The 26,515-nt window shown below is 37.7% G+C and overlaps 1 protein-coding gene across 4 annotated transcripts in view; it reads left to right on the top strand.

Moving 5' to 3' along the window:
- clip4 (CAP-Gly domain containing linker protein family member 4) overlaps window positions 1–26,515 on the top strand; it is a 57,829-nt gene that overhangs the window by 15,809 nt on the left and 15,505 nt on the right. For 3 of the 4 annotated variants that reach the window (XM_062973144.1, XM_062973153.1, XM_062973171.1), the window contains exons 3-11: window positions 6,707–6,846; window positions 7,123–7,216; window positions 8,913–9,074; window positions 12,664–12,782; window positions 13,441–13,677; window positions 16,627–16,762; window positions 17,927–18,064; window positions 21,119–21,205; window positions 25,595–25,735. In XM_062973144.1, coding sequence (XP_062829214.1) covers window positions 6,707–6,846; window positions 7,123–7,216; window positions 8,913–9,074; window positions 12,664–12,782; window positions 13,441–13,677; window positions 16,627–16,762; window positions 17,927–18,064; window positions 21,119–21,205; window positions 25,595–25,735 — 1,254 coding nt within the window. The remainder of the gene's footprint in view (window positions 1–6,706; window positions 6,847–7,122; window positions 7,217–8,912; window positions 9,075–12,663; window positions 12,783–13,440; window positions 13,678–16,626; window positions 16,763–17,926; window positions 18,065–21,118; window positions 21,206–25,594; window positions 25,736–26,515) is intronic. The other variant, XM_062973162.1, reaches the window with a different exon arrangement.

The following is a 26,515-nucleotide window of genomic DNA, read 5'->3' as shown; positions in this document are numbered from 1 at the left end:
GGTGATCCATGCTTTAATTACATTCCATTGAGATTGTTTGAGAAAGTCAATAGGTTCAAAGTGTTGCAAATTGCTAATTGGGCTGGCTACAGGAAGCTTACAACTTCTTTGTTGTAACACCTTCACTGGCTGCCGTTCTGTTTCCATAAACAATAAACTCCTTTCTGTTCACAGTATATAAAATATGAATAAAAGGTAAGGATCAAGAGAGGCTGAAAGCTCACATATTTTACTGTGGAATAATACAGGCAGTCCCGAGTTACAAACATCCAACTTACAAATGACTCATAGTTACAAACAGGGTTGAGACAACAGGAAGTGAGAGAAATCAACTCTTAGGAAGAGAAATTAACTCCTAAAAAATTATCACAGGGAAAGGGGGTTTCCGCTGAAGTCTTATCACCAATCCTTGTTTCCATAATAACCCAAATTTTTCAAAGTCCAATGATCACAGAGCCAGAAAGTGAGGTGAAATCTTCTGAACAGGGGGACAGACAGCAAGACAAACACTATAGGAATGTTTAACCCTGTTCCAACTTACAAACAAATTCAATTTCAGAAGAAACCTATAGAATCTATCATGTTTGTAATTTGGGAACTGCCTGTAGTTAATTTTTACCTTGAACAGTAAATGACACAAGTAATTTTAGGCAAAGACTGTAGATTGGCATATGCTTCAGAGAAGATTTTTCCTTCAGAGGAGGGAATCAACTAGATACAGCTAAGAAACTTGAAAACAAAACTATGCACAATGGTGGAAGCTGTTTAAAAATAATCTAATGTATTTTTGATCCACTGGATCAAGGTGCCTTCTATCAGTGAAGGGGAGTATTGGATACTTGGTATGTTTGTGTCCATTCACATATGTATGAATGGACATAAATAAAATTGCCGCAGTCTGGTTCTGTTTATGGTTTTTTTCATCCTTTCACAAAATACAGTTTGATGATAGCTTTGGCGAAAGTAGACACCTGACCTTCAGCTTCTATCCCTTGATTAAGTGAAGCATTTAGTTTTCATTCCTTCTAAAAATAGCTTTGATTTCTGTTCTCTCCAACCCAGCCCTTTCATTTCCTAGGTTTTCAAAGTTTGTAAAGATACATTCTTTTCACAGGAACTAGCCACTGATGTCTTCTATGTGATGATCTTGGTCACATCTGTTTCCCCCCACTTTTTCTGTCCTTGCATCAAAAGAACAGTGCAAATAGAACTAAAATCCTTTTAGTATTCACGCATCACCTTGTATTACAACAAAAGATGCATGAATAATAAAAGGATTGTGGTACAAGGATGTGCTGGCTTATTCAGAAACACGTATCTCTCCATGTGATGCAGTAGAAACAAGTTTGCCATCCACATATCCATCATTTGGATCAGGGACATCCCCCACCTCAAGCCATAATCTTAAAGTGAAGTATTTGGAACCTTTAACACACACAATCTATATATACAAAAGGGTAATGAAATTTCGGCCTAGGACAAAACAACAAAACTACACATCTCAGAAACACTAAACTTGGCAGCACAACTCCTCATCTATGCCTCTACGTTCATACAACAAAAAGCTACAGCTACTCCAGAAAACGGCCAGGCTTTGAGACTGCAAGGCTATTCACTGCTATTCCACCTGGCCAACAAAGGATTCCCATAAGCCACAGCAATGCGTGGCTGGGCAAAGCTAGTAAACTGCTAAAATGTAATCCTACTTGAGTACTCTACCTGACAATGTGCATTCAGTCTTCACTGCTGGAAGTTCTTTGAATTTATTCTGTCCAGTAACAGTGGGAACTGTTGTAGGTAGGATAGCTTTAAGTAATGCCTACTCATTTTTTTTTTTTTTAGATTAGGAGTCTTCTATGTCACTTTCTTGCCCAGGTTTCATGGGTTATGATTTCAGCAGCTGTATTATGATTTGAGTCTCAACATAGAATTTCAGTGTCACTTAAAAGTCTCAAAATCACAAGGCCACATGTGAACACAATTAGTTCATTTCTCGTAGACCAGTGGTTTTAAAACCATTCTGCTGAGCCCTAGGGTTCTGCAAAAGCATTGTAGATGTTATGTGAAAAAAAAAATCTTTAAAATCAAATTTAAAATGGATTTTAAAATAAAGCCATGTGAGAACAACTGTTTGATTTAAAGTCTTCATAATAGCTATTTTGTGCTGCATACTAGTTACTGGATAGTGGCTACACATTGCAACATTTTGTAACGAGACTGATTCATACATATTCAATGTTTCACATTGATTCCACATTTCTTTTTGATCTTTTATTTCTTGTCTAGTTTTTCAGATAAAAGACATTTGGAATATGGGATATTATCCCCAAATATTAAATAACAAGAGTAAAATTTACTCAAAAATTAGACATTATAGAGGCAATTGGGAGAAGGATTTGAATTAGTACAAAATGATCAAGAATATATCAGTGTGGTCTTCTCTGGAGCTTTGTAAGCAGAGGCTGGATGGCCATCCCTCAGGAAGGTTTGGATTGTGTCTTCCTGCGTGGCAGAATGTTGTTGGAGACTATGACTTTGGTGGTACTTTCCAACCCTAGGTTTCTGTGATTCAGTGGTATTTTGACTGAACCAGCCCCTGGGGCTCCACACCTCCCTCTTTCCACTCCAAATTTTTCCTCCTCTTTCCTGATCCCCCCTCCCCAACTCTCTCACACCTTTCTCTCTGCCCAGATCCTTTCCCCCTCACCTTCCTTGCTTCCAGAATCCTATTTTGCTTCCACTACTCAGGGGGTGCTTTGTTCCAAACTTAGTCTTTATTTGAAAGTATGTGCTTTGTGTTTGTTTCACAGTTCAATCATGTGTTTAATTTTCAACCCAGTTTTTGTCAGATTTCCTCCTTCTCTGTATTGTGTTCATGACAGTATTCAAAGAAATTTTCAGTATCAAGCATTTCACAAGCTGGTTTATGTGAACTCATTTTCAGAGATTTTTCTTAATTATGAGCATTTTAAAGTCAGAATGCCTTTGTTCATTGCTGTGGGGAAAAAATCTAAGTGGCTTGAATCAGTTAGCTCTGTAATTACTAGTATATCAGTAATATTTAAATCTTTAAATCCTCTTCAGACTGTGTCCCCCCTGCTTTAGCCTAATAGATGTGAACAAAATTCCCTGGAAGAATAATCTTAGGCCCCTTCTACAGTGCTATATAATCCTGATTATCAATGCAGATAATCCACATTATCTGATTTGAACTGGATTATATGAGTTTACACTGCCATATATTCCAGTTCAAAGCAGATAATCCGGATTTTATATGGCAGTGTAAAATTTATTTATTTATTTATTTATTTACAGTATTTATATTCCGCCCTTCTCACCCCGAAGGGGACTCAGGGCGGATCACATTATAACACACATAGGGCAAACATTCAATGCCCATAAACACATCAAACAGAGACTGAGAGACACACGCAGAGGCAAGTTAACCTTCTTCTGAGGGGATGTTCGATTCTGGCCACAGGGGGGAGAAGCTGCTTCATCATCCACACTGACGGCACTTCCTCATTCCAGGTCGTAAATTAGTTATTCTTGCCTCCCCACTTTTATTAGTGGTACCTTATCTCCTACTTGATAGATGCAACTATCTTTCGGGTTGCTAGGTCAGCAACGAGCAGGGGCTATTTTTAATTTTTAATTGACGGATGCTCACCCCGCCACAGGCTGGCCTCGAACTCATGACCTCATGGTCAGAGTGATTTAAGGCAGCTGCTCAACAGCTGCGCCACAGCCCGGCCCAAAAAAAAGGGGCCTTAAATAGCAAACTTTATCTCAGTTAAGTACAGATTGCCTGAATGATTATCTTTTAACTGCTCCCCAATCTTACTGTGTCTCCAACATATAATTTACGTTTCATTTGCTGGTAATCATTAACTGTCACAAGGTTGATCTTAAAAAAAAAAACTAGCTCTTTTCTTCTTTAAGTCCTTAAAGTAGAAATTATTTTTGTGAAGGTGAAATGCAGTTTGCGATAGCCCTGTAAACAGTCTGTCCTTTAAAGTGCAGTATCCAAGATGATGTATGATAAATGGCTGTGCTTTACCAGATGATGTGCATTCTTTCAGCTGTAAAAAAATGGATTATTATGAATATTGCAGCAATTCTTCAAATTACCTACGCCAATACTTGGTGCAATGTAGCTTGACTACCCACTACTCTATAAATCTGTGGTTGAGGTATTTGACTAAATTCAAAAATGAGTTAGTCCTATTAGACTAATTTGTTTCAGTTCCAGATTGGATTAGATTGGCTTGATTCAGATGGACTGCAGTGATTCACTGCAGTATTTTGTACTGCTCTGGATATTCAGATATCAAAACAAGTGGGAGAAAGCCAGAAAATGTGTTTCCAACATATATGTATGGGGAAGATACCAAGTGGTATGTTTTGGAGTGAAACTGGGCTTTACTCATTGTCAACTCTAATATGCAGTCATGGTAGGAATCTGTCACAAATGTACAATCGCAGTGCTGTTAGAGAGGGGTGAGTGATTCCTACATCTGTTCATGTATTTCCAAAATTTAGCTGCTGTTAGTAGTAGATTGTTGTGGTGAAGGTTTGGGTTGGTTGTAAAGTGACCTATGAACTTTCTTTTTTTCCTAAATAGTCTCTCTAATCTTTTTGTTTACCTTTCTTCTTAATTTGAGTAGTAATTTCTTTTCTCTCTGTATGTGTTAGTCTTTGTGTGTTTTTGGACATTAAATTTATTGTGTCCTGCTTGCTACTCTGCAACTTCCCTTAGCTGTTGTTAGGAAAAGAAGAGAACAATTTTGTAGATGGATGAGTGCTAATTGGGTAATCCATACTTCTTTGGAAACTAGATCTTTCTTGTTCTATTGCTGCTGCAATGGCTGTTGAATCTGGGACAGCTCTGTGATACAAGTGATGCATCCTACACCCGCATGGAGTAATTTCACAGGATTTCATTGTGCCTGAAAACATCTTTATATAAGTTGCTTTGCTCACTGCACAGTTTAGTTTGCTAGCTAATATGTATTGCAGGAAGCTGCAGTTCAAGATTTCTGTATAGTGAAGTCCAGAGTCAGTTAAAACTACCAACTTGATCTACATAGTTCTAAAATAGATGGTCCTGTTTTGTTGATTTATTTAATTTATATCCAACCTCTCTCCTAATGTAGAACCCAAACCAGCCTACTACAAATTTAAACAAAGCATAGCTGAAATCTATTTGATACAAAATGTAGCTGTTAGAATGTGCTTGTTTTTGGTATTCTTCTCACCGTTTGATTTGCCCCCCTTTTTTATTTACAAACAGATTTTAAAATGAATCGGCAACTAATGTCTTTGAAACTATCTATGTCTCCCTTGTTTCATTTTCAGTAAATCATGGATGATTCTTTACTGACTTGCTGGAAAGCTTCCTTAGAAGTTTAGTTGGAAAACTACCTTATTTATACTTTTCTGAACATGCCTACTTTCTTTTTCTTTCTTCGGTGACTTAGATGCTTGTGACACTGCTTCATGCTGGGAAGAAAACAATAGAAAGCGCTAATCCACTTAATTAGAAAAATCTTCTTTGTATGACCAGGGATGAGGATGGTTAGCTTTAAAACTTTATTTGTTAATAGTCATTCTGATACGTAACCTAACTATTCAGTCACTAAGCGTATTTAATGATGCCATACATAAAAGTACCTCTAACTGTATAATTCTCTTAGTGCCAATAAATTAATCTGTTTATCCAGTCCAACAGTTGTATACAGCAATAGGGTTTTATTCAAACTGTATCAATAAATTTCCCTAGTTGACAACATATGCAGCTAAGATGTGGGGAATTGCTGCTGTTTATTCCTTGTGTAAAACTTTTTAGATTCTGAATAGCTTGCAAAATGTGCAACTTGTTTGTAAGACAGCTTAATTAGGAAAACTCAGGTTTTTGAGGAGAAGACAATTTCTGGTGTTAATGATGTGTGTGTGTGTGTGTGTGTGTGTGTGTGTGTGTTAGTGTATTAGTTTCTTCATCTCCAATTATCTACTCTAGTCCTGTTTTCCTAAACTTAGACTTAATGGAATATAACCTTTATAGGTTTGTCACTCAGATCTTTTTGAGTACTAAGCTGCATGTTCCAGATAATTCCATGAAGCAGCTCACTAAAAGAAGGCTAAATCCTGGTGCAAACAAATTAGTAGTGTTCAATCCTTTTATTATTATTGCATACCTTCAAGTTGTTTCTGACTTAGTTAGAGCCTAAGGAGAACTTACGGAGTTTTCTTGTCAAGATTTGTTCAGAGGAGTTATATATATGGACGTGCAACATCTGCTTCTCCTGCTTCCATCAGCAAATACTCACATTTCCAATTTTCACTGAACATCAATATAAGCTACACATGTCTGTTCCTGGCCATTGGGTCTTAACTACCAGTCAAGAAACATTTGGCAGTCATTGCGTCTCACTTTTCAATGTTTTTTTTTTCTGGTACAAAAAATGATAGAGGATGCTGTGGGAAAGCATCAGAAGGCTCCATATGGTAGACTGTCCTTTCAACCTTCTAAATAATTTTGTGAATGAGGCAACATGTAGCACCAAGAATTTGCCACCATGTTAGAGGCCTCTTAACTGTTTATATAGTATGTAAATTTGGGCTTCACAAATGTTTGGGATTTGTTTTCTCTCCCCATTGGAATCTTCTTTTCAAAACTGTGCCTCTATCTTTTGTGTTCCCTCAGAATTTTCCTTTTTTGATCCTAATGATCCAGCATGCCAGGAAATTCTTTTCAATCCTAAAACATCGGTCTCAGAACTATTTGCCATTTTAAGACAATGGGTCCCTCAAGTTCAACAAAATATTGATGTTATTGGAAACGAGGTAATATTTCCTTATAAAGATTTTCTTAGTATACGTCAAGTTTTTTTAAAAAAAGAATTGGACTTGGATTGGTATATAATTATTCCTATTCTGCATTCAAAATAATGTGATGTATTTTCTATGCTTTTATGGCTGGGAACTGTGATACCAGTGGTCGGGTAAAATATAAAAATGAAATGTGTTGCCAAATATCATTTGGAACTTTTTACTTGGTTGAATGCAAGATGTATTATGTCACTGAATTGGTGTGATAATGGTCTTTTGCCATTTCTGTAGATCATCAAGAGAGGCTGCAATGTGAATGACAGAGATGGCTTGACTGATATGACAATCTTGCATTACACGTGCAAGTCAGGAGCTCATGGCATTGGTAAGAGAAGACATGGGACATTTTTGATGATTGTTGTTCTTCCTGGCAAGCAAGGAGGATGTCCTTTTCTACTTCTTTTTGGTTGTGTTGTACTTGTTTAGATTTGTGAATACAGCTATTTCTATATATTAAGACCAGATTCAAATGTTCCTTTTTGTGAAAATATTATTTATTTATATTAAGATTTGTAAGCCATTGTATGAGTACACAGAAGGGCAATCAAGGCAGCATTGAAACGTACAGTAAAAGAAACAACACTACCTTTGAACAGCATAGAAATCATGAAAGAAGAGAAAGTCTTAAGTGGTACTTACATTTGAACCAGTTCCTCTGACTGGATGGATTTTTAAGACTTCTAAAATGGGGGAGATAGTGTGTTTTCACTAACTGAGCAGTATATCTGCTTTCTGTCTGCCTCTACCTCATCCCCTCTCCTAACAGTTCATGCCTGGATATATTTGGTCATTTGCAAGTTTATCCCCTTCTTAAAGCTGGATCTGCGATGCTTGTGTATGCTAAAATCCTTAAAACTGATTGAAACCTATACATAGCTAAAACCATAGCACCTCATGACATTATATAAAAACCTTATTTAAGAGCCTGTCTGAATAAAAAGGTTTTAGCCTGCTACCAGAAAGATAGCAGAGAGGGGACCATTCTGGCTTCCATGGGTAGGGAATTCCAGAGTTGAGGGGCAGCCACTGAGAAGGCCCTGTCTCTCATTCCCACCAACTGAGATTGAGCTGGAGATGGGACTGAGAGAAAGGCCTCTCCTGAGGATCTCAGGGCCCGGGCAGGTTCATGCAAGGAGATGCAACCAACCAAATAGCTTGTACTTGAACCTTATAGGGCTTATATGTATACAGTAGAAAAAATTAATGATTAAAATGAATCTATGTGGACAAACACAAACAGATATTTAAGTTGATGGAAAAAAGTGTACAAAAATGTATATGATAGAAAGATTAATACAAGAGAATACACTGATTCTTGTTTGAGAAGAAAAAGACTTTCAGCCCCATTTGGAACTGGGATAGAACAAGGCCAGTGATATGTTAAAATGTAATGGAAATGAGAATGTCAATTTTTATATACATAATTGTGAATAAATTAATGCCAACCCTTTTGTGTTGTAAGAGTAATAGAACTGTCTCATTTCTGTCTCCTATTTTAATAGAGCAGGCATGGGCAAACTTTGGCCCTCCAGGGGTTTCAGACTTCAACTTCCACAATTTCTAACAGCTGGTAAATTGGCTGGGATTTCTGAGAATTGAAGTCCAAAACACTTGGAGGGCCAAATTTTGCCATGCCTGCAATAGAGGGTCAAACCATGCTTAATTAAGCTTAAACCAAACCATAAAGCACTGCCTGACATGTTACAAAATTCCTAGAGGGAAGACATCTGTTTGCATGTACAATCTATGCACCAATTTTTTTATAGAGTACGTGTAGAAAGTACCACAGTGAAACGTAATTTTGCTGGAGGTTTTCCTATTCAAAATGCCTGACACTTAAGTAGACCTCAGAGCTGTTCTGTAAAGCAACATCTTGCTAAGAATGGCTTGATCTCATAATTGTTGCTGGAAATTTACCAACTTTCTTTGGACATAGTTTCTGATAATCTGATGTGTTGCAATAGCTTTTTAAATGCCTGCTGAACCAAATAAAATTATGTTTTAAAACACCTATTTTTCAGGAGATGTAAATATTGCTGCCAAATTTGCCTCCCAATTAATTGAATTGGGTGCAGATATCAATTTGAGGAGCCGCTGGACAAATATGAATGCTTTGCACTATGCTGCATACTTTGATGTTCCAGAACTCATTACAGTTATCCTGAAAAATGCAAAGCCAAAAGGTAAATATTGCATATTTTAATATCAGTCAATGTTGCATTTCTTACTCAGTCCCCTCACATTGGAAAGTCCTGCTTCCTGTTTTATTTTTTCCTAATATAAAGGTAAAGGTTTTCCCCTGACATTAAATCTGACATGTCTGACTCTGAGGGTTGATGCTCATCTTCATTTGTAAGCTGAAGAAGTGGCGTTGTCCGTAGACACCTCTAAGATCACGTGGCCAGCATGACTTCATGGAGCGCCGTTACCGTCCCGCCGGAGTGGTACCAGTTGATCTACTGACATTTGCATGTTGGCAGAAGCTGGGACTAACAGTGGGAGCTCATTCCACTCCCCGGATTCGAACAGCAAGTTTTGGTCAGCAAGTTCAGCAGCTCAGTGGTTTAACCCACTGTGCCACCAAGGGCTAATTGTATTTTTCCCTATACATGGACAAAGGGAAAGAAACAATGCAGAAAGTTGTATGTCCTGTGGTAGAAGTAGATATTGTGATTACATGAAGGAGGGGGTAGTGATTGAGTTACATCTCTGACCATCTCAGCCACATCCTGATATTGTCATGTACTGTATATTTTCTACATTCATGTTCTACATCATTGGCTGCCACTTGGTGATTGGAGTCAAGGAAATTGCAGTTTGAGCATTTTTAGTTTTGCAAGTAGTAATGTCCACATACATTTATCTGAATAGGCTCATGATCCACACAGTTTTGAGTCTTGCAGAGACATATCATACGATAATTTGTAGAAAATAATATGAGAAGAGATATTTCTGATTTAACCAGTGCACATAAAATGCATAGGTTTCATTTAATCTCATTTCAGTATCCTCTTTAAAATGTTTTGGTTTACATTGCGATTTTTGTTGTTCATTTTAATTTATCATCTGACTTTGAGATCTCTCTGATAGGAAAAGGTTGGCTGTAAAAATATTTAGGTTCTGCATTTATCCAGAAATCTTTTAGCACTTCTCTGTTTCATTTTCCCTATGGATTGGTGCAAGCTTGGGTTCTTTCAATGTGGTTTTTTTCAAAGAGAATAGAAGAAACTTAAGGGCTGGATGAGGAACTTCCATGGACATCCACAGAAGTTTTGCACCCCTCTTCTAGACATCTTTTGCTTTGATGATGCCCAGAAGCTGAACTGAAAGAGATGAACAGAACTCCAAATAACTGGCACTGTGATTTTGTCATGTTATGTCAGTTGCACAGTTCTGTAGTACTCCCCATGAGTTGTTAGCTGTGTTCCCTGTAGCACTATTGTATGCTGTTTGGTATGCCTGATCATTATCACTTGAAAAGGTTACTCAATAACTATATCTGCCAAAAGGTTTTATAGGATTCTAGAACTTGCAGCCTTAAAAATAAATCTTTCCAAGCTCTGTTAAATGAGAGTACTGAGAGCTAAGGAACATTGTCTCTGTACTCAAAAGCATACACAAATAACTTATGGTCAGTTCAGCAGTCAGAAATTGTGGTGGTGTTATGTATCATTCCCTGCCATTAAGATCTTCAGAGGCATATTGTGTTGTCTGTGATATGAGATATTTTGCATCACTCCTTTTCTATGTTTGCTTCATGAAATAGAAGGGTTTGCATAACACTGAAAGAAAAATATGCTTGATTGACTCTCAAAAGACGGAAACTCTCAACTAAGGGAAGTGAGATATGGGAGAAGTTGCAAAAGCCTATTTGATTCAGTTCATGACATCCGTTTAAATATTTCCAGAGGTTGTATTTACAACCAAAATGTAGTTAAATTTGGAGAAATATCTCTCTGTTCTAATCAATCCACTAGAGTGCAGTTGTCAAAATTTACTTTGATTTTGTCTTGAAAGTTAAGATGCTTACAGTCCAGGCTTTGTGAATGCCTGTCATACTGAATCAGCATGCCTGATTAAATCTGTGTGAGACTGTGAATGTTCAGATACCTGGATTTCTCCCCCACTGTGTTGCCTTTGTAATTTAATGCAATCTGGAATGTTGGTTTGAGATGCAGAAATTGTCACTTGGGTATGTAAGTGTTGATCCCTGGGTGGCTTCACCATCTGCTAAAAGTGTGTTGCTTCAGTTCAGGTTAAATTTTTTACTGTGTAGAGGTATCTGGATACTAGCCAGTGATGGAAGCAAAATTAACTGGTCACTCAGAGCAAAGACTTGGCAAAACTACCTGAGTATTCCTTTTCCAAGAAACCTCTATGAAATTCATAGTGTTGCCCTGAGTTGACAGATGACTTGTAGGTGTGCATGCACGCACACATACGCACACACAACCATTAGGGCAGAAGTATGTTTAAAGCACTATTTCTACATGATTTTCCATTTTCAAAATTATCCCAAATACCCCATCTCATATCATTTTAATGTTAACTGAACTCACATTGTGAATATGAAGGTTGGAAAGGCTTGATGCTTTTTTTTTTAAAGAAAAATAATGCTGCTTGAATTTCAATCTAGTGAATCTAAGTATTATTTAGTATCACTTGCCTTGTTATACAACCACTTCCTGTCACTAGTGACAACATGCAGTTGGCAATAAATCTATACTAAGTTTTAGGGAATGGGTTGAAGGCACATAGTAGAGCAGTTTTGCAAAAGTTAGGGACACATTAGACATAGCTCTCATGTAAATTATGTTAAGTTGCATGGCTTTTAACATAAGAACTAACAGCCAGAGGGGAGCATGAAAACCATAGTTTAGCCCTTCTTGAGCTGTTGTTCTGTTGATCTCTCCCTAGCTGCTTAATGGGGTCCCCCCTGTGGTTAGAACCCTGATGGAGAAGGGTGTGGGGGTTAAACTCTTCCTCATCTTCATGCTTCTTAGAGTTCCTCACAGATGTCATTGTGCATTAAAAACATAACTGCATGTAAATATAATAGAGTCTCACTTATCTAACATTCGCGTATCCAACGTTCTGGATTATCCAATGCATTCTGCCTCCCACCCGGATACACAGCTCTTTCTCAAGGCAGCAAGAACTGAATGTTTTACAGATTTAATTTTCGACAATGTTGTTACTGTAAGTTTATTTTATGCAATTCTATCTTTAATTGTAGTCAATTTGTTAGTAGTCAGTGTTTTTGTAGTCAATGTTTTCAATACACTGCAATATTTTGGTGCTAAATTCATAAATACAGTAATTACTACATAACATTGCTGTGTATTGAACTGCCTTTTCTGTCAGTTTGTTGTAAAACATGGTGCTTAATTCGTAAAATCATAACGTAATTTGACATTTAATAGGCCTTTCCTTAATCCCTCCTTCTTATTCAGCATTTTTGCTTATCCAACGTTCTGTGGGCCCATTTATGTTGGATAAATGATACTCTACTGTAACTACATTTCTTTCTTGCTGGTCTGGGATTCTTCAGAATCATAGATCTGGTCAGTGCACAGACTAGAAACTGCATCATTCTACTTTGATGGAGACATATGGATATGAATATATATGTTTAGATTATCATCAGGATTAAAATTAAATTTGTACTAAGGCTTTTGATAATATTTTATTTAGAGGAATAACACTGTATAGTATCAGTCCAGCCTGTTGAAAAAATGTCCAATCTGACATGGATCTGTTACTTAATTCTAGATGTGGATGCCACGTGCAGTGACTTTGATTTTGGAACAGCCTTGCATATTGCTGCCTTCAATTTGTGCACAGGAACAGTGAAACGTTTATTGGAACATGGAGCCAACCCTGCCTTTCGAGTGAGGTTTTGATTTGAAAGCTTTTATAAACATTCTCTCTTCTATATTTGACTGTCAATGTTTCTTACTATGTTAGTCAAAACGTATTTTTGAAAGATAGAAATTAAAAGGTGATCCCTTTTGAAAAAAGCAACTCTGTGCATGTTTTGTGTTTTATATCTATGTTAAGCTAGTTAGGAAACTACTGGAACATAGCAGATGCAGATTCAAGGGTTTTCCATAATATGCAAGCCCTCAGATCCACAGGAGATAATCATGTGAGGTGAAATGTTTCTTCTGATTAGCTATTACCCTTTTTTTTGAGCAAATATGGGTTGAGTCAATTTTAATTCCCACAATTTTGTTTGTAAAATGCAAATGCACAAAAGCAAACAAAAAACAAAACAAACAAAAACCTACACAGCAGATGGCTGAAATGTAGAAATATTGTTTACAAGGTATGAAGTGACAATGTCATGATCCAGTTGTGATAATTTTGCAACAAAATGGGAATAAAATGTCCCATCTGCCTGAATGAAGGCTAAAGTTGTTTCGCGGTTTGTTTTAAAGAATGTTTTCGTTCAATGCTGACTTGGACAGTCATTGTTTATTATTGTTCTGAACTGTGTTAATGCTACCTCTGATTTTCTTTTTTTCTGATTTGGGGATTTTGTTGCAGAATGATAAAGGACAGACACCAGCAGATGTGGTTCCTGACCCAGTAGACATGCCATTGGAGATGGCAGATGCAGCAGCAAGTGCTAAAGAGATCAAACAGATGCTCTTAGATGCAGTGCCGCTATCTTGTGACATCTCCAAGGCCATGCTTCCCAATTTTGATAATGTCACTGGCAAAGATATGCTAGGATCCCTTGGTTTAAAGCTAGGAGATCGAGTTGTCATCGCAGGACAGAAGGTAGGTGAAATAAACTGTGCAAGACTGGATTGAGAAGACCCCAGGGCTCAATATGCAGAGGCATTGGATTACAATCGCCTGTCTCTGTCTCAGGAAGTGATCTGCTTCATTAAGCTGAGAATGGGCAGAAAGTAGATTTCAGTCTCTTAGGAAATCTCTGGGTGATATTGTAGGTTTTCAAAGGATTTCTGGTTTGTAATTTTTTAATAGCAACAGCAAAGAGATATGAGCTCTATTCCATTCTTTGCGCTTTTTCCTGCACGGCAGGGGGTTGGACTGGATGGCCCGTGTGGTCTCTTTCAACTCTATAATTTCATATTAGGAATCCTCATGTTTTAGAAATATAAAATAAATCCTACATTTCTGATTGTGATCCAGTCTGTTTTCCCAATGCTTCTTTTTGATTTGAGCCCTAGAAGTATGAGGAACGGCATAGTTAACAGTACACTATTATACACATCTTTAGGAGGAAGCTCCATTAATTTTAAAGTTTAAAATTAAATTTTAACTTAAGGAACTTATTCAGTTTGTTGATGTATCCTTCTGATCTTGGCCAACAGTGAATGCTCTTCACGGTTGGTTGTCTGAGAATTTAGACATGTTTTTGACTGTTATTGTATCTGATAGCATTAAGATTCACAGTAATTCTGTTCAAATGGGATTTTTAGGTAATAATGAACCCTACTTTAGCTCTGAAATGTAATAAGGTATAAAGCCATCTCCACAGTTACCCAAGCAAGTATGAAATAAAACCTTTTGCAAAGCTGTATATTTTCACTTTCCACATAGACTATCAGGGAAAAGCATATTATTGGTCCATAAAGTCTGCATTTGATTCTGAATTGTTTCTCAGCCATTTACTGTAATGAACCAGTGGGAGATTGCTTTTAAGAAGTATATGTAATTCTGTATCTCTTGAATAGGTCAGCAGGTCAAACCCACATATAAATGTCACATAGGCCTTGCCCATACAAGGGATATGCAGCTGTTCTCTGTTCTGTAATTGACCAACAAAACATGTTATCATATTAACTGCGACTGTTCAAAACTTGGCTTTGTGTCCTTTTTGCTCTCATGAAGTTGTGTTTCAAAAAGCATTTTTCAAAGTAACACTAAATGGCTCATTCTTCAAAAGTTCTTGAAATCACAGTCTACAGCTAATAATTAAATGTATGAATTTTCAGTTGTGATTGATTGATAGCATTTCAGAATGGTTAGTCTTTCATGTGACTCAGATACTGAAATCTATGCCAGTAAGAGTATCTGAACTCCATGTCTTGCCAAATGTTTACTCTGTTCTAAGAATTATGTGTCTCATAAGTACTATTATGAGTTCCAGTGTGGTGCAGTGGTTTGAGCATTGGACTATGATTCTGGAAATCAGGGTTTAAATCACTGCTTGGTCTGGAAATCTTGGGCAGGTCACACACTCTCAGCCTCAGTGTGCAGCAAAGGCAAGCCACCTCAGGTTAAATGTTGCCATAAAAACCTGTGAGAGGGTTGCTTTAGGTTTACCATAGATCAGAAACAACACAACAAAAAACGCCACAACAATAATGACAGCAAGTTTTCGAGTTACTGTTTTCAGAAATTATTAAAAACTAGTATATCTACAGAATCCCAAAATATTAATATAGCAATTATTTTGCATACTCACAAAATAAAACATTGGTATGGGCATTCAAATAACAACTTAGCAATTTAAGAACACTTATTAGCTTTATTGTTGTTTGCATTTCAGTCACCCAACAGAGCTGTTTGAGTAGGAGAAGGATGGAAAAGGAATCATTTTGTGAACAAGTGAAGCTTGTTCATGTAACACTGAATATAGTTTACTGGACACAATTCAGAGGGTGGCAAGATTAATAGGGATATCTGTTTTTACTGCAGCATTCTCTTTGTACATGACACTTTATGAGTAAGGCCAAAGCCGACATTGCTGTCTGTCATATGAGCTTGAAAATATCATCTTGGTTTAACATTTACCCTATACATATACATATGTGAGATATATATGGAGTGTTTATACTGGATCCTGACTTCTGGATCTGGTTGTCTTGGTTTTAGGATGGAGCAGAACCAAATTGTATGAGTACATTGTATTCTACTACAAAGTTGTCGAGGCATAAAGCCCTTGTATTTGAAACTGCTATACTCTTACATACAATACCTTCTTAGTAATAACGCTCATTCTGGAGGAGTAAGCCTACTTACCTGTGAGGTTGTCAGAGGAGGTCTTATTGGTTGTTCTGTGGCCAGCACAATGTTATCGTGCAATATCTCTGAAACAGGCTTTTTCAGTCATGTCAGTGACCTTTTGGAACAGACTCCTTTGTACAGTTTGTAGAGGCAGAGGCTGAGAGAAGTTACTAATGGCTTTGTATATTGCTCTGTATATTGTATATTCTGTATATTCTATGGTCAGCTTCTGCTGGAAGTTGACTATAGAATCACACTACAGAAACTAGATATTTCTAGGTGTTCTCTCCTGGGATCTTTAGTGGTGTATCTACGCTGTTGAATTAATGCAGTTTGACAGTACTTTGATTATCATGGCTCCCGGGATTTGTAGCTTGATGAGGCACCAGCACTGTTTGGCAGAGAAGGTTAAAGACCGTATAAAACTACAACTTCCATGATTTTATAAAATTAAGCCATGGCGGTTAAAATGGTGCCAAACTACATTAATGCTACAGTCCTCTGGCATGGCTCCGGAGGTTCCTAGAGATAACATTTTAATCAAACCTACAAATATGGAGGTCTAGATTCACTTAATTATTTAAATCAGTTGCTCAGTTGTAGCTCAAAAATTTCATTCATTTATTGGGTTAAATCTAGTTGAACTAACAATTTAATTTAGAATTTTTGTGCATAAATCATGTTGATATTTTATTAAGCAGTATCTAAATGTTCATAAGTACAACATGTTTTTCCCTCACTCTTGTTCAGGTTGGCACACTACGATTTTGTGGCACAACTGAGTTTGCTAGTGGACAGTGGGCTGGCATAGAATTGGATGAACCTGAAGGGAAAAACAATGGAACTGTTGCAAAAGTGCAGTACTTCAAGTGTGCACCAAAACATGGTACGTGCTTTCGATTAGACAAACCCTTACAACCCAGCCCCTGTTCATATTGATAGCCGCCTTTCCACCTTATTGTTGTTTTTCGTCTCAGGACTTTTTCCCCACCTACTTCCTACCCCATGTATTTCTACTTTGATTTATATATCAGTTCTAACGTTGATGACTTGTTAGTTACCCATTATGCCTTAGGATGGGACCTTCTAAAGGCTCACGGATGATTGTAAATTACTTTTTAATGGTTTTATAGCTATGTTATTTTAACTATAGTTATGTTTAATTTGTTTTAGTTGATACTTGTGTTTTAAACTGTATCTTATGATGTAAATGTGACTGATTGGGCTTGTCCTCATGTAAGCCGCTCTGAGTCCCTTCGGGGACATGGTGGCAGCATACAAAAATAAAGTTGTTGTTGTTGTTGTTATTATTATTACTACTACTACTACTACTACTACTACTATGGTAAAGGTTTTTTCTCCTGTGACATTGTCTTATGGTCTGTTTCATGCAATCCTTTTGACATGATCAAAATAGTTGTCAACCATTTTTTTCACTTTTTCTGAGTTGAAGTTAGGCTGATGGCGGATCCTAGCAGGTTAGATCTGTCATAAAAGAGCATTCATGGACCCTGTGAACAATGTTCATAATTAGCTCTCAACTAAAATTTTACAGTTATCAGGAGCCTCATCTTTGTATGTTAAATAGATTGTATTGTAGTTTGGTTGACATTTCATATTGGTATTGGCAGTAATAATTGTAATAGTATTCTCTGTGCCTGTATTATTTGTGACATTCTTGAAACTGTGTGTGTTTCCGTTACTTAAGAATTACAAAATCTATACTCAGGAAGTATGAAAGTGATGGGAAGATGGCTAGGACGTAAGCAAGACAAATGAGACTGGCATTCATCTTAATCATAGGCTTGTACCTGTGAATGCTTAAGTGTTCCCGGTTAATGTACTCCACCCTCTCTCCATAAAGGAGAAACAGTAGTACTTGAAGGAGCATTGTAAAGATAAGAATGATTAAAGGCTGAATACAAAGCTGTCGAATGCTCACCAGTCCTCTAAATAGTTGAACAGGCATAAATATTTGAATAGGGTTGTTGAGGAATAGCTGAGGTCTGCAATTAATAGCTGTTATCTCCCTTGTGTATTTTCCTGCTAGGTATCTTTGCACCGCTCTCTAAAATAAGTAAAGCTTCAGAACGGAAAAAGAGCCCAAGAATTTCCTCCTCATGTCCTTTGCCTGTAGTGAAGTCCAAGAAAATTGATGTAACTCGTGTATCTTCCAAAGTGAATTCTGGTAAGTATTATAGTCTTTTTTAAATTTGATGCCAGAGGACATTAGAACATGAATGAGCAGCATCCAGAAGTTGGGGGCTCCTAACCTTGGATCTGTGATGACACACTTACCATGTATTCAACATTTTGCCATTACAGACTAATGTATCTTGAAGTTCCCTTTATGTTTAAAAAAACATTTTACAAGGTTTTCTCCATTAAAATGGTCAGATATAATCTGAGACATCTCTGGAATCAGTTTCAAATCTGTTAATTTCTTTCTGGGGCTTCCAACCACTTACAGTTTTAAACCCCTGGACCTAATACAATTATTGCTACTTTGAGCACAGGTACTAAACTGCCACACAGTTGTAATGCTAGATAGAGTGGACTGAGCAGAAATAAACCTAGTATCAACCTACATTGATTTTTTAAAACTCATTCCCACCTATTGTTGTTTAGATTGTATTTATTATTTTCCATTTGTTTTAATTTTGATAAAAACCCTTTAAAATAGTGGTTATACTGTCATAGACAGAACGCCAGCAAGTAAAACAAAACTCAGTTTATTGAGGTTACAGAACTAAAAACGCCCGTAAGGAACAAAGAACAGGGCAAACACTTGACTTCAGTGTGCTAAATAACCAAAAAACAGCTCAGTTTGAGCTTAAACAGTTCAAAGGGAAAAACCGGGTTAAACAGGAGTATAATCCGGATTAAATCAAAGAGCTTACTTCAGCTTGGCAAACAATGCAAACAAAAGAGAATCAACAGGAGTTGGAATGTAAACAAAAGACTGGCGGCAGATTCCTCTCTGCTACTCAGGAACAGCAGGGGAGTAAACCAGGCTTGTTTACTCCTTCCTGCAGCGAACGAGAGCGTGGTTGTAGTCAAGATTCAGGTTTAGGGTAACGGCAGTCAGCAGGGTCCCAATCCGGTCCAGAAGATCAAAAGCCAAGCGTAGTCGTCAAGGAATCCAAAGGTCACACCGATAGCCAGCAGAAGGGTTAATCCGGAATCGTAGTCAGTCAGTCCAGCGTCAATCCAGTGAAAGTAGATATTGCCCGTCAAAAAGACGACGGAGGTCCAAGCTATCAAGATTAAACACAAGTTGCACAGAGAAAAACCCCACACAGTTCCTCCCGCCGTCAATGCCCCGTCCTTGGTAAACTTACGTATCCAGTAATGAAACACACCCGTCTTCAGGAAATTCCCCAGCAAGAGCCCAAGCGTCCGTCCAGATTACCTTGCCCAACGCAATTAGACATTGGTCCCAAACCCCATTTTATCACAGTTCAAGCTCATCATCGCTGTCAGCTGCCATCCCAATTCCAGACGCCCCAACATCATCATCCTCATCAGAGCTTAAGCACCTTCGACTACGCCCCACAGCATCCCCAGCTGTGGATCCCGCTCCATCCCTCCAACCAGTCCATGGGTCTGATCCTGCAACCCGCCAATCACTTCCCATGCTTTCATTGCCTGTTTCCCCAACACCCAAATCCTCCCTCACATGAGTCCATTCCATATCATCCTCCTCCGAGCTGGCCATCTCTTCCTCCAAACCCTGAGAAAAACCCTCAAATGAGTCCTCATCTGTCGGCTCTGCAAACAAATCCCGGAGCCGTTTCCTTTCACGCTCCTCGAGAGTGTCTGACTCTCGAGGAGTCTTACGACCCTTTCTTTCATTACCGGAGCCCGAAGGCTCAACCATAACACATACTATGTCACACTACTTGTCCATCTAGCTCAGTGTTGTCAGTACTTTGACTTTCTAACATTTTAGGCTTTCTCAGCTCTGCCTGGAGATGCCAAGGATTATCAAAAGACCCTCTAAATGCAAATCTTGTGTTGTATGCCATCAGTTAGGGCCAATTCTATTGAAATTCGTTTCGATAGGTGCATGTACAGCTTTGTGATTTTTTAAGAAATATCTCCAGTTAATTTCTCAACCTCCCACTAAACAATCCCCTTGCATTTTTAAACTATTCATAGGACCTTACCTAAAAGACTGGCAGTAATGGTCATTTCCTAAAGAAGGACTGGTAGAGGAGTTGTTGAGGGATGGTGATCTAGCCCTCTGTCACTCAACATTAGTAGAGGAGAAAGTCAGCCATTAGAAATCTTGTGGTGGTGTAAAGCGCCACTGTGAGCAGTAATAAGCATTGTATTTAAATGGATTATTTGCTTATTTATTGAAATAGAAAACACACATTCTTCAGATTTCATTCTCCCACTGCAAGAATCAATTTCTGGAAAACTAATCTGCAAACATTTGAGTTCCTGATAGTCTTTGAGACTGGTCTGATAAACACCTAAGAATAGCCCACATTCATAAGTTAGTAGAGAAAAACATCTGAACAGCTGTATTAAGCCAGTTGGTGTGATTTAGCTGATGAGAAATAAAGTTCTGCGCTTTGTGATGGTTGCCAACAAGATCAGCTGCCAACGAACGTTCTTTGCTAATCGTGGCAGGTTGTCTATTATTAATATGGAATAAAGATTGCACTGAATAGTACCTAACCTCATTACTATTTCCAATGCATATTTTATTGAGGGTAGGTTCTATTTTGGCATAGGCAATTTTATTATGCAAACAGTTGATTCTGTTTTCAGAATTGTATTATATGTATCAGCAATTTTTTACTTAAAAGCCCCTCTGGGATACTTCAGAACTTTTTTGATGTTAGTGCTAGCAAATCTTGGGGGGCAAGTTAAACTTTATAATGGAAATGTGTGATTACAGTTGCCTATAGTAGAATTTATAGGATCCGCATGGCTTTGGTGTTTTTGTTTGATGACTTTAATTTTTTTACTTACAAGTTTGCAAAAAAGCTGTGTGTGTGATTATTTTGCCTTGCTATGGAGGTTTCCCTACCTCAAATATGTATCTACAGAACCTATCTTGTTCATAACTTGAGGACTGTTTATATTTGAAAAAGAATAAGGGAACATTCTGTCATATATGATCCCAAAATTATCTATAGGAACTTAAAAGTATTTTTTTGCTGTACCATGTATTGGTGTACAATGTGAACTACTGTTAAACTGTGATACTTTCATTGATATGGCTCAGGTTTGTCTGCACTGAAAAAGGAGAGTACTTCTGATTCTGCATTTTTGGGCAATGAGAGAGGAATGAAAACTCCACCTGGTAAAGAAGGTAATTTATTCCTTAGATCTTCCATTCATTTCAGAGAAACATGTGGTTTTTTTTTTTACTCATTTACTGGGAAAATGTGAAATAATTGAGGAATTAAGGGAGATTGTAATGATGTTGTGCTTGTTTTAATGATTAGTAAAATGGCCAAAAAGTTTCTATTGTTGCTTAAATATTCATTCCTGGGCTGTGTTTCACAATCTCTTGGGCAATTGATGCTGGACACCAAAGTGCAGATGGAGTGATGTTGTACTTACTTTAATGGTTAGTATGGTCACCATTTCCCAGAGTTTGATTGAGATTAACACAGTTTTAAACGTAAAAAATGTTTCCACAGGCATAAACCATAAATTTACTCTCTTTCTGATTAACATGTTTATATGGTGATGTTGAGCAATTGTATAACAAATTGTACATATTCACACCCCTTAGAAATCTTGTTTACAGATGCTTAGACATCCCATTGATTTTAATGGAGGTTATTTCCATATGAGTATGCTTTGGTTCAGATACTAAAGCCCCAGGTGCTTAAATAATGCACTTAAAACTGAAACATTCACTCTCAATTTTAGCTGTAGGCTATTTCTTTTTGATCAGATGGTAATGCATACATTATCTGCTAACTGAAGTTCTGGGATCATTCATATATATACTGTTTTTCCACAAGATGGTGCCCAAAGCGGCTCTATGCATATCAGATGAACAGGAATACATACAACTATTCCAAAACACAGTACAGACAATATTTATTATAATTTAAATGTTTCTCTCTGCCTGTTAGGCTATATACATCAACATGTTTGCCTACAGAGTCATCATATTTGGTGAGTTATTTGATAGTGCCCAAATGATGAGCATAGTTAAGTTTTGGATTGAAACAAACCTCCTACAGAGATTAAACTGGCACCCGCCTTTTATTCTTTTGTAGGCAGGCAGGATAGAGCAGTAGTTGAGTTGTGTTCTCTCCTCTTGACTCCTCTTAAATTTTTGACAGTTTATGTGGTGACTTTGGTTTGATGTTGGCTGTGTGCTTTCCTTGAGCACAAGGTTCAATTGGAATAGGGGCTTCTGATGAGTTATTGACTTGCTTGGGGTGAACCTAACAGTCACAAGTATTCTATAACTGCTGTTTTTGGAGTGGGGGCCACTAGCACCTCTTTTGTAGCATGTGCAGCCATTTCAGTAAAATTATAACAGTCTGAAAAGGATGAAAGAAAAGTAACTGTAAGAAGGGTGGCAGAAGGATCTGTTTGCTGCACTGCGTATATAGTGTTTCTCTTCTTGTCAGAAAATCTCACTGACTACACTTTCAGCAAGTGCAAACTGGTCCCTGTCTTGTAAGAGAAGGTTGGTACATTATAGCTACGTGTTGAGATTCTTCAGTACATGAGAGAACATGAGGACTTCCTGGATGGAATAGAAAAGGAGATCCTGCAGAACCAACAGGAATACACTGCCAGTGTAAATGAAGAGGCCTGCAAAAAGGAGGAAACACCCTGGAGGACAGTCATCCTTAGAAGTACACCATGCACACGTGATTTGGAGCTGCTCAAACTAAACAGACACTTCCTGCATCTGCCTGAGAAGAACAACGATGAAAAGGTGCAAACAGAAGACAAGTGGCAAGACACACTACATGCCAGAAAATGAACCAATCTAAATACCAACAGCAGCAAGAAGAAAAGATGCCAGTGGTAGGGGATTCATTTCTCAAGGGTACAGAAGGAACTGCATTGAGCTGGACAACATGAATGATTTTTAAGTTATAGGAGGATAGATTGCGATTTGACATTAAAAGGAACTCCTTGACGGTGAGAGTGGTTTGGTAATAGAACTAATTGCTTAAAAAGGTGGTGAGAGCTACTCCTGGAAATTCTCCTTTGAATAAAGGTTGGATTTGATGGTCCATAGGATCCTTTTCAATTCTTTGGTTTTACATCTTTGATTCCTCAGGCAGAAAAGATGTTCATGTGCTGTGCTATTTATATTTTGTTGATGGTTTCATTATATTTTTAACTTTTGTGTGATATTTTTTGCCTTAAATTTTATAAACAACTTTGACCAGGCAGGAAAAGTTATTTTTTTGAACTACAGTTCTTGAAATCTCCCAAACAGGAATTCTCAGCCTTGTTTCCAGCAAGCACCTTTTCCAAATTCCCCATCTTATGAGACTGAATTCTAACTTTGATAATTGAAATTCCCTGTTATAGGATTATTTTGAGCACATTTGCGTATAAAGATGTTTTATTGTTATTTTAAAGCTAACTGTATTGTTTTAATCTATTTCTGTAAACCGCTCCGAGCCAAACTGGGAGTAGCGGTATACAAGCCTAATAAATAAATAAATAAATAAAATGTCATACAGATTAGTAATTTAAGCCCCCCCCCCCCCCCCCCCCCAGTATTAAGGACATACCTAACAGCACAATCTAACCCTTTGGAATTGCTCTATCCATTAGGCTTGTGCAACCCACAAAAAAATGGTTGTAAACTGTCTTCAAAAGTAGGGGGTGCTGGTGCTTTGTTTCTAAAGTCATTTCCGATTTTTGAAGGTAAAAAGTTCAAAATTTTATGAAACTTCTGAATCTTCATAAGTGCTTTGTTAATGGCGCATGCGCAATAGGGAAAAACAGCAGTGCCAGGAGGAAAACTTCAAGGGGTTCTCCCGCCCTCATTTTTTCAGCTATCCTGATCAAATTTGCTAGAGTAGAACACATCATCCACTGTTAGCTCACAGAATTTCAGAATGTTTGTATGATCCACTAATTTTTAGGGATTTTTTTATTAAAACTATGAATTACATTATTATTATTATTATTATTATTATTATTATTATTATTATTATTATTAAAAAAGAGCCCCCTTCCCCTTCCTGCCCCCAAAAACAAACTCTCTTTCTCTTACAGCCTGGAAAACAACTCAGCTTTCTTTCTCCCTTTGTTCTATCTCTCACCTTCTTTCCCCTTCCTTCTTCAAAAAACAAACAAAAAAAGCAAGCAAGCAGCACACACAGGCAGCCAGCAACGAGCCTGGCAACCAGACACAGCTAGCCAAACCACCCACCACAATCCCTTTCCTGGCTGCAATGAGCATTTCTGGCCATGCAGTAGGGTTTAGCGTTATTGCGAGCAAACCCCACCCCCCTCAAACGTAAGCCCTGATTGGCTGAGAGTCAAGCCCCATGTTAGGCTTCGCCTTTAAGCCATCAGGCTCGACTGAGAGTGCACAGTTTGCTGAGTCAGACTTCTGAGCGGTTCTAAGCTATTTCCGATCAAGAGGGACAAATGGTTCAAAATCGGAAGTGTGCTTCTGATGTGCGTGCACGCGTCAGAAACCAGCTCGGATCTAAAAAACATCCGACTTTATTTCCGAGCAACAAGACTTTCGGATACGAAGCCCAAGCCTAATATCCATAATTATATAATTTTGTGTCAAAAGCTATTTTGGAGTGGAAAGCACAGGGTTCATAGGACAGTAGTCATTTTTATAGCTCCCCAGTCACCATGGACACCCGTAAACCCTTGAGAACAACTTCCTATTTGTGTTTGGGAATGAGCATTTTTTTTTGGCCTGGAAATGTCTGAAAACATCATAACTCTCCCTGGAAATGTGGCAGTTTTGTTTTTTGAATCCTGAGTTCCCTGAATTCCTGAAACTACCAAGTCCAAATGGGAAGCAAAAATGACATATCATTACTTCCAGTTTTCCAGTGATACAGTGGTGGGCTTTCCCTGAGTTCTTGCACCACCACTAGACCCACACAGTTGTCTATTCCTGGTTTATTACATCAGACTTCCATGAAACTGTTATCATTTGTAACAGGCATATAAATTAGTATTATACACAGATTTATGGATGAATCAGCTGAGATCTATATCTTGTTGCATGCTCTTCAGTGTTGATTAGAACAGACCAGAAGAGGAAGCTATAAAGAAAAGGGAAAATTAGAGATAAATCTTTGTAGGCAGCGTGTGCATCAAGATTTCATAAATTGAAATGAAAATGATTTACCTCACAATCTTATTTTATAGACTGGATTTTAATATTAATATTGTGCGTAATGGCATGCAGTAGGCACTAATCCACGCACTTAATAACTCACCCACAAAATGTCATTCCCCCTGTTTCTCATCAAAGATTTAATAGACTGGCTATCAAAAGCAAAGGGATGATGTCGTTTATTACTTGGGGCTACATTATTTTTACAATTATTCTCCATGTTTACAAGTGCTATATGCTATTAAAATAGGCTTGGAAGATGGAATGGTGTCCATCAGTAGCAGCCAGCCTTTTCTCTTATTCTCTTAGGTGTGGGAATGAAAACCTTTGCAAAATTCTGCCTTGGATGCCTCTTTCTTTTCTCTGACTGGCTCTTTGTTTTATTAATTTTAGCAACTTCCCTGGGATCTAGCAGCAATTCATCTTCCACTACTTCATTAGACAGCAAGCGAAATTGTCCCAAGAGGTGGAACTCCTCAAGCAATAAGAAAGAAGGCCCAAAAGCCCATTCTGTTGCATCCAAAAATGTTGCTGGTATGGTTTCTGTTCAGTTGTTCTTTTTAGAAATGCTACTTTATAAAATACGATAGAAATGGGCCTTGTGTGGTGCTCAGGTAAATCTCAACTTCTTTTAATGTAACAGAGGCTCTGTCGACAGATTTTTGAGATGAGTTTGGTATTGTGAAAGTTACAAAATTCAGTCATTATGCGAAATTCAATAACTATGAGGTCACCAAACCTTGCTGGTTTGACTTTTAAACTTCATGAGGATGATGGCCATCCATCAACAGGTATGTTATGTTAAGGCTCAGAGTTAAATTAACATCTTTGAAAAGGGAGCAGGCCAGATTGTCCCTTGTATGTCACTGTGCATGCACAAGAGAACTGAATTTTGAGAATGCATTTTGTGAATGCTTCCTTTGTAATTACCCCATTTGATTCAGCTGAACATTTTTGAATAAAAGTAAGACAGAACTACAAATCTTAAAATGCTCCAAGGAACCCTTTTCATTCCTGTTCAGTTCCCTTTTGTATCACATCAAACTGAGTTTAGTGCTTGCCTGTTTCCAAGCTGTAGGAGGCTTTTGTGTGGTTTCATGAATCAGATCCATAGATAAAACAAGCAAAAAAAAGACTGGCCTATCAAACATGTTAACACAGGTCAGATTTCTCTAGGGAGCTACACTTTGAAGACAGCCCCTAAACTTCAAGATTCTAATTCCCTCTAATTGTGCCAATCTTAAGTGCATATAAATTATAGATATACACTGTGCTAAATTTCAAAAGAGCACACAGGCATATTTACTTAGTATC

The sequence above is a fragment of the Anolis carolinensis genome, chromosome 1, assembly GCF_035594765.1.
Source record: "Anolis carolinensis isolate JA03-04 chromosome 1, rAnoCar3.1.pri, whole genome shotgun sequence".
Taxonomy (NCBI): Eukaryota; Metazoa; Chordata; class Lepidosauria; order Squamata; family Dactyloidae; genus Anolis; species Anolis carolinensis.
Note: the sequence above shows the minus strand (reverse complement) of the source record. Positions and strands in the feature narration are given on the sequence as shown.